A 9401-nucleotide genomic window follows, 5' to 3' on the forward strand; every position below is an offset into this window, starting at 1 on the left:
ATGGAGGGAAGGCTGGGGCGGGGTTCTGAGTTGGATGATCAGCCATGATCATAATAAATGGCGGTGCAGGTTCGAAGGGCCGAATGGCCTACTCCTGCACCTATTTTCTATGTTTCTATGTTTCTATGTAACACAGCCAGTCATGATACCCAACCGTAGTACAACTGGTCAGCATACCCAACCATAACACAGCCGGTCAGGATACCCAACCGTAACACAACCGGTCATGATACCCAACCGTAACACAGCCAGTCATGATACCCAACCGTAACACAACCGGTCATGATACCCAACCGTAACACAGCCAGTCATGATACCCAACCGTAATACAACTGGTCAGGATACCCAACCGTAACACAACCAGTCAGGACACGCCCCATTCTCTCACCCTGTATCTAGAAAATGTTGGCAAAGTTTTAGATGACATGCCAAATCTGCACAACCATCTAAAGAAAGTAGATGTGCTGCCATGCTTTTTATTCAAAAGGCATTTGCATTTTTTCCTCCTCTAGTCAATAACCAGCTCTTTGGTTTTGCTGACACTGAGCTAAAGGTTATTACCGAGACACCGCTCAACTAGATTTTCAATCTCCCTCCTTTATGCCGATCTGTCACTACCTTTCTCTTCTCTCAAATGTTGAAGCTGAACCCACATTAAGACAGAATATATTTATTGTCTGATTATAAATAAATTAATAAAAACCAAATTCAATTCAAATACAAGCTAAATCCATTTAAAGTTTCAAGTAAAATTGTTCTAATAAAAGTTAGGCAGTTTCTAAATTGAATGCTTAATTTTAACATCAGATGTGAATTAAAATGTGCCTGAAGATTTGAATTACACCGAGATATGGGCTCCTGTTTTTGAGTTATTGTGCTGTAGTGTTTCTTTTGGAAAGTTTAGTTTACATATATTTATTGGGTTACTCTTCAGATATCAGGAGTATAAAGCTTTTTTATGCTGCAAGGCCATTTTGTGAATATTGCCATAGCAACATCTAGTAGACTGGCTCATCAGCAACTCTTTGGGATTGACCACATGGAATAATTAAGTATATGCTGAAAACTGAGACTGCTGCTTGATTTTAATCTTGATACTAACCTGCAACTCTGCTTGGTATTTTAACACTAATACAAGTACATTTAATTTAAAATAACTAGTCAAATAAGTTTAAATGGAATAACAGGTCACTTGGGAAAGCATTACACAAAGTAGGCAAGAGCTCGCTTTTGCAGGAAATGTTGATGTGGAAATATAACATGAAAGAAAAACTTGTTGAAAGTAAAAGCAAAATGTTTCATGTGTAGTCCTTTTGTCTGAGCTCTGAAATAAAGTGAGCAGATACTCTATGAAAAAGAAGTCAAAAGCATCCAAGCAATGTTTCAGAGTAGGGAGGGTGCATGATAATGATGCTAGCACTCATTTTGAGAGAACTAGAATATAAAAGCAAGGATGAAATACTGAGGCCTTATAAGCAATTTGTCATACCACACCTGGAGCATTGACAGCAGTTTTGGACCCCTCATCTAAGAAAAGATGTGTTGGCATTGGAGTGCATCCGGAGGAGATTCACAAGAATGAACCCAGGAATGTAGAGGTTAATGTATGAACAGTGTTTAAAGACTTTGGGCCTGTATTCACTGCAATTTAGAAGAATGAGAGGGCTTTCTTTAAAATTAGTTAAATATTGAATATTAAATATTAAAAATATAGAGTGGATGTGGAGAAGAAGTGAAGATGATATTTCCAATAATGGGTGGGTCTAGGACCAGAGAGCGCAGCCTCAGAATACAAGGATGGCCATTTAGAACAGAGGTGAGGAGGAATTTCTTCAGCCAAAGGGTAGTGAAGCTATGGAATTCATTGCCACAGATGGCTGTGGAGACCAATTTCAAGTCATTGGGTGTATTTAAATTGGAGGTTGATAGGTTCTTGATTAGTCAGGGTATCAAAGTTTATGGAGAGTAGTTAGGAGAATGGGGTTGAGAGGCAAAATAAATTAGTCATAGTGGAATGGTGGAGCGGACTCAATGGGCCAACTGGCTTAATTGTGCTCCTAAATCTAATGGTCTTATAGATATTAATCGGAGCTTTCAGATGAACATCACAGTGAGGTTGGAGATTATGAATAAAATCAAAGCCAATGGACAAGCCCCAGCTGGACCTGTGAAGGAGGACTTAAAAAGATATGGTTGCAGCAAGAAGGACACTGACATGAACAGAGTAAAAGAAACACGTGAAGGAGGAGGAGAGAAAACCTTTGAGGTTAGCATTCCAGTAATTGTAATGGTAGTAAAATAAACAACGTGAACAAACAAGAAAGTACCACAAGGCTCTGATTGTAAAAGAAAATCAGGAAATCTGGATCTAATTACTCCAGGGAAAACTGGAAAGCTTTTGCCTGTTCTGCCTTGGTAAAGTGGCTATCAGGGAGTCTCTGGTCTGGCCACTTTTACACCAATACTTTCCAAGATAGACTGGTTACAATGAACAAAATCTATTGGAGGACTCAATACTAAGCAAGTATTAAGAAAAAAAACTGTGTGCATGCATGGAGAAGGGAGAAAATGAGGACATTTATAATCCGTACTGAAATTGGCAGAGTTTAAGGAAAATAAAATTAGAAATTGATAACAAATGTGACCATCTTGAATCCTATTATCCCTGGATTACTGCACACATTTTCTATTAAATACTGTGTGATTTGCTATGTAGTGACACCACTAAATGGATCATTTAGTAGCAATGTGGTCTCTCTAAGTCAATAAGCTACAGTTTGAATTCCTTTGCAGATAAGTAGGATTTTTCAAAGGCAGATATTGTTACAAGGATTGGAAATATTCAGAAGGTTATGTGTCAAATGGGATCGGATTGGATGGTGCATCTTGGTTCACGTGACACAGTTGGGCCAAAGAGCCCATTTCTGTGTTGTATGCCTCTATGAAGTCTATGAACTCTACTGGAGTACAGAGCTTGAAAATTTTTGGAACATCAAAGATGTTATCTTCAGTTGAAAGTTATGCACTCACTCAGTTGAATGGTAAGCTTCCCCGGCTGTATTTTGAGAATGTTTTTGGTGTTTTAGCCATCATCAACCACACAAAAAATATATATACTATCTGCTCAGTTTTATATTGCTATTTTCAGCAATGTGTATGAGCAAAATTGTTCCTGTTTACCCACAGTATAACAGTGACAATGCTTTAAAAACATGGCTTTATTAACAAGCTTTCCAATAACTAGAGGAAATTATGGAAATTAAATCTTTGCATCAAGGTAAAGCATTATAAACACAGGAGATTCTGCAGATGCTGGAAACCCAGAGTAACATACAAAATGCTGGAGGGACTCAGTAGGTCAGGTGGGATCTATGGTGATGAATATATAGTCAATAAATAGACCCTTCATCAAGTTTCATCTGAATAATGTATTTTTAAAAATTACAACTTAATCAAAAGTCTATTTGACTCTAGGAAATATTACTGGATTTTTCTGATTGAACCGTGCACATACGGTTAAATTTTCATAATATTGAGATTAATGTAAATACTTTACCTCATAGCCATCTTTTAAATGGCATATGTTCTTATAGATTATTGACTATAATTCCATGGTATTCCTAAAATCAATAACATTGTTTTCATTCGGAAATCAGATGAGCACAAATAGCGAGGGTCTGTGAAAGAGATGAAGCTATTTCACCCCATTTATAGAAGATGACTGTTTATTCCCCGCAACCCCTCCCAACACATTTTATTTTTATTTACTTATATAATAAAAAAGTCTTGACCTGGTATATGAAAACGGAAAGGATTTTGAACGGTATACGTACATGAGCAACTTACGGTTCGGCTAAAAGAAATGACTTTGCGTGTTCCCTTTTCACGCTATGTCGGTGTATGTAGTTTATCAGCCTCGCTGCCAGAGCCGTTTCAATAGTGTACAGGCTGTAACAACGGCAACCTTTCTGGTTTAATCTCCTTTGAGGTATATACTGACATTAGCACGAAACCCAATATGTTTAAACCAGCCTACGTTTTTTTTAAAACACCTATTGAAGTCACTCATTGTTAATGATATTAACATGAAAGACAATCTATCCGTGAATACCTTTCATTTATTGAAACCTAACACTTCCTGCAGATGACAGTTCGGAATCATAGCAACAGGAGCCGGTTGCTGGGACCGAGGGACAGCACGTCGCATGTTAATTAGTTTCTTACTCTGATTCCTAACAGAAACCTCCTGTGATTACTCGAAGTCGCTTGCTGCTGCTTGTGTGAGCGTTCGCTATGCCTAAGGAAGCCCGCCTAAAGCCCACGCGTTGCTTTTGCCCAAGTTAGCTTGCAGCCCAGTCAAAAACTGGGCAGCGTCCAAATCAAACCGCTGTGGAAATTCAGCAGGGAAAAGACGGCAAGCGTGAAGGCAAGGGGTGGGGGGGGGGGGAGCTCCAGTACTTTCCGCCAATCGACTCCTCCCCCTTTCGATCCGCATCTGTAATCGTTGACTGGTTCCCACCCTGCCGTGTTCAGCCAATCTCAGTGATCTGAAGATGGGCAGCCGTCACTTGTAGCCTCACCACTTGTCTTGCCGCTGCCACGTTCGACAATGCGCCGTAAAATGGAACACTGGAGAGGTAGGATCCGAGCAGGGTCTACTTCGCCGCTTTACTTCGAAAGTTCAGAAAATGGGGAGGAAATAGACCAAGGACCAATTCGCACCGGCGTCAGGAGATACGTTCAATGCCCCAGTCCTTAAATGTCTTTGATCTGCTACAAACCATCACCCGGATCTTTCGTCTGTCTCTCTCTGTCTCTGTCTCTCTCTCAAACCAGACTGAAGGTAATTATTTTTGTCATACACTTTCACTATCACTTTACACGAAACCTTGATTCTTTTTATTTTTAAATCATCGTAATATTAACTCTTGCTGCAATTCTGGGTTGTAATTTCTTGAGTGAGTTAGAAATTAACTGGAAAATAATTTCCGTGTAAATTTTCAGAGCTTTTGTTTGAATAAAGAGATCATTGACTTGTGTCATGATTTACTTGGAGGATAAATATTACGTATTAAAACAGATTATAAATAATTGCTATTGAACTGTTTTTGTTAGTATTACCCTGCCTTCGCAAGAAGATGTTGAAGTTCATTTGAATATTGTTTCCTTTGTAAAAAAAAAGGTGCCCTACTAATGTTACTCTGCTTGTTTCAGTTATAGTACCTGGGATGAACCTGGTGATAGCTGTTTTTCCCCAGTGCCACGGGATAGGTTTCACGTTCATCCGACTGCAGGGCCCACTGGAAGACGGTTGGGAGACGGCCATCATGTGTACCCGTCACCCAGTCTTCTCTGCTCTCCGGGGATGCAACTCAGCTACCCAAAGACTCGCTCTGCTCTTGCTGTGTGCCAGCTTGGCGGGCAACGCTTCCGTCATCTGCCCTTCGGTCTGCATCTGTGCCAGCGATATCATTACTTGCACCAATAAGAATCTGACCACTGTGCCAAGGATCCTGTATAAAGTTGCGACCAGTTTGGATGTTAGCTACAACAGCATCAGACTACTTGGCTCTAACTGGACTCCAACCATACTGGACAGACTCAGAACCCTGATTCTCAATCACAATAGTATAGGCTTCCTCTCCAAGAGGGCATTTTGGTCTACTCCTAAACTCAAGTATCTGGATCTGTCCTCCAACAAGTTAAAAAGTTTGAGCAACTCATCGTTTCAAGGACTGAATTCCCTGGAGATACTGCTTCTTTACAATAATCAGGTCGCCCAAGTCAGCAGCGGAGCTTTCGAGGGTTTGTACAAACTTCATAAACTGTATCTCAGTCGAAATCTGATCTCCCACTTCCCAATGCAACTCTTTAAAGGCAGGTCTAGACTTCCGCTTCTGGAACTCGTCGATCTCTCCTTCAATAAATTGACGTCTGTACCTGCCCTGCAGTTAAGTGCTTTGCCCGTAAAGATGCAGAATGGTTTATATCTGCATGCCAACCCATTTACTTGCGATTGCTCCTTCTACACCATGGTCACCTACTGGTACAAGAGGCAGTTTAGGTCGGCGGTGGATTTTAAGGAAGATTATAGATGTTATTTTCAGCTGGACGCCAAGAGAAGTGTCAGTGTTTTATTGATCCACGATGATCTTTTGAATTGCTCTAACAGTGCCGTGAATGGCTCTTTCCACGCTCTGGGCATGTTCTATGAGGCTTATTTGGGGGACCGAGTAGTAATAAACTGTGACAGCAAGATTCTGGACAGCAGCACCAACGTCCTATGGGTCACGCCCGAGAATGAAACATTGCAGACTGGCATTCAAAGGCAGAGTCTGGGGGTGTTATTGAACGGAAGCCTCGAAATTCAAGACGTCCAGGTCGAAGATGCAGGGGTCTACTCCTGTATCGCAATTAACAGTAGACGCATGCTAAACGAGACCATCGAGGTGACACTGAAAGTGCACAATTTCACACATACCAAGCACCGTCCACATACCTTTAACACGGCCTTTACCACTCTCTCTGCCTGCCTCGCCAGCATCATTTTGGTCTTGATCTATCTTTACTTGACACCTTGCCGCTGCTGGTGCAAATCCAAGCAAAGGTACCGGAAACCGAAGGAGAGCAGCGCGCGTTCCTCCATTCTGAGCGCCACTCCTCCTCACGAGGCGGGCGCCGAGAGGAAGGTCAGCACCGGCAAGCGAGTGGTCTTTCTGGAGCCCGTCAAAGAGCCACTGAGGGGGCAGAATGGGAAAGTGAAGCTGCTCCCTACCAGCCACGCCGTGTCCGAGAAGATCCTGAGACCCAACAGAGGAAAGGCGGATGTCGACTCCATCAGCTCCGTGTTCTCCGATAATCTCATTGTAGCTTGATCCAAATGCTGTTTATGCGCCTGAGCGATAATCTAGGTTGCTGCCCACCGGACACCTGAGATGACCCGTAAACCAATAATGTTGGAATATCCGGCAAATCTCCCTGCCTGTGGAAAGATTAAAGCAGGAGAGCTGAGAAATGCCTCTGCTCTGAATGTTAACAGGGTCGTGTCGGTTTGCGGAGGAGTTTTACAAACTAGTTCCATGTCTGGAATGGCGCGAGATCCAGAGGAGGAAAAATGCATTTGCAGTTACTGGATTCTGCATATAGCCCATTAGTTTGGCACAAGTAATATCCAAGTTAAACCAACGTGGAGCCGTAGAAGCAGTTATCATGCCGCGTGCTTGCAAGTACAAGGTTCATCTGAAATTGGCCATCTCAAAGTATGCTTGGAGACATTTCGCTAAGTCCTTAGAAATCAGGAGCAAAGTAACGCCTCTTTTACTGATGTTCATCTACACTGATATGCAATGCTAAATTTAATGACCAATGAAGCTATGTAAAATAATTCATCGCTGCCGCACACATTGAGTCCTACCTTCCTACGTTTTTCCATAGGCCTCGTACACGCGTTACATTTTAGATCAATTGTTGCTCTAGTCAGTTTGTTGAAGACTTGTACTGATGTATTTCAACATCGACTTCCAGCCTATATTTATATTGCAAATTAAAGTTTTATATATTGCATTACAATTCCTGCTCATATTACTAACATATACATTTGCTCGCAAAACATGATTTAATTTATTACCGTTTACCAAGTTTCCCCTTAAAGCTTTGGAACTGACAGATTTAGCGAAGTTAGTTCTGAAGCTTCGTGTCCCAGCGACTTCAGTAAGATTAAAGGAGTACTGGCATTAGTAGAAAGAGTTCTCCAACAAGGACATCGATGGTTAAGCATTGAGGGGATTTTCCATTCAATGACTTAGTAAATACATCACTAAAATAATGGAGTCACAATTGATTAATGCCATCTTAAATATTAGTTTTCTCAGATACTGGTATCTGGCATTGCCAATGGGAATGTCAGCTTCCTCAGTTTATATTCAGCGACGGGAACTGTCCGGGAAGGGATTAAAAAGAATTTCAACGCAGCTGTTCATTTCGCCTTGCTCAAGCTATGCTTCTAACTAGGAAGTAGCTGTTATGACACCAGTTACAGGGAGTTCTGTCTAACTTAAGATGTGAGGGTAATTGCCTAACTAAACTAAGTAAAGCAAATGAAATGCAATTATCAGTTATTTCATGAAACACTTTAAAATAATTCACCTTTTCAAAAGAAATCTATTCCAAACATAAACATGTATAGGTAGGAACTAAAGTGCTTACTTTGAATGTGAAATTGTTCAATTATTAGTTTGTACTGATGTATTTCAGAGAAAAAAGTAGGTCTGTAAATGCAGTATTTTGTAGTATCAATTTACTGTAGGAGATATATATCTTTGTTACCATAACCTTTGAAACTTTATTGTAAAATGTATGATTCCCTTTCATATCTATTGTCTTAGTTTGTAGTATCCAGTTATCAAAGCTGTAGATTTGAAACAGACAAATGTTACAACTACAAAATCAGAAAAAAATATGTATAGGAGCTTCTCCGAAACACACACAAAATGCTGGAGGAAATCAGCAGTCCAGGAAGCATCTGTGGAGAAGAGTAAACAATTGGACGTTTCAGCAGGAGTTCTGGCTTGCCGAGTTCCTCCAACATTTTATGTGTGTTACTTGGATTTCTAGCATCTGCAGATTTTCTCTTGTTTGCTATAGGAGCTTCTCTGCATTTATCTCTGTTTATTCCTTCTGTAGAGGTCAGTTAGTTACATCTTACTGGGACAGATTGAACACTATTTATGTTCTATAACTAATATGCACAGAACAACAGTAAAACAATGGATTGGTGCCCTCATATTCAACTAATGGCAGAGTACAGGCTGCATTAACACACATATCAGAGTATTCAATTGCAAAAGTATTCAAAAGTAATCAACATTTACAACAGACAAATATTTTACATGGGTTCATAATCTTACAAATTTTAATTTTCTAAAACTTACATTAAATGGATGTGCCTTCTAAAGTACTGTGTTAAAAGATCCAAATGAATATTTAGAAAGTAAAATTTTAAAGCAATATGCCTTTTTAAAATTTTAGCTCATGCTGACATTTATTACTTTGTGAAAAAGCATTGATGGTGTGAAATATCAGAAGTAAAGAATTAATTTTCACCAAACAATTTGAAGTTTTACTCCTTTTCATTGCAAAATAAGAGGTTAGAGCTACTTCTGATCTTTTCAAATGGAAGCCTGCTTAATTTCCACTGAAATAATCTGGGTTAGTTGGCCTGACACTAAAAGGACTTGCAAGTATAAAGTCCCTTTTGTAAACTAAGGAGACCCTAATGTAGTTAGCAACATTCAAAGAGGTGTTATTATCATTGTATGTATATGATATACAACCTTGAGATTCATTTTCTTGCAGATGCCCATAGGAAAACAAGGAAGCACAATTGAATCCACACAAAAACC

The 9401-nt window shown here is 40.1% G+C and overlaps 1 protein-coding gene across 1 annotated transcript; it reads left to right on the forward strand.

Moving 5' to 3' along the window:
* Window positions 1-3025: 3025 nt before the first annotated feature.
* Window positions 3026-9107, forward strand: LOC134351281 (amphoterin-induced protein 2-like). Its single transcript, XM_063057346.1, has 3 exons — window positions 3026-3041; window positions 4145-4843; window positions 5215-9107. Exons 2-3 carry the CDS (start codon window positions 4744-4746, stop codon window positions 6873-6875), a joined length of 1761 nt encoding a protein of 586 aa, XP_062913416.1. The 5' UTR covers window positions 3026-3041; window positions 4145-4743; the 3' UTR covers window positions 6876-9107.
* Window positions 9108-9401: the final 294 nt, after the last annotated feature.

This window comes from Mobula hypostoma, chromosome 9, assembly GCF_963921235.1.
Source record: "Mobula hypostoma chromosome 9, sMobHyp1.1, whole genome shotgun sequence".
Lineage (NCBI taxonomy): Eukaryota > Metazoa > Chordata > Chondrichthyes > Myliobatiformes > Myliobatidae > Mobula > Mobula hypostoma.

Coding starts and splice junctions, on each gene's coding strand:
- LOC134351281 (XM_063057346.1), top strand. CDS start 4,744: ATGCCCCAGTCCTTAAATGTCTTTGATCTGCTACAAACCATCACCCGG. Junction 4,844..5,214: donor TCTCTCAAACCAGACTGAAG/GTAATTATTTTT, acceptor TGCTTGTTTCAG/TTATAGTACCTGGGATGAAC.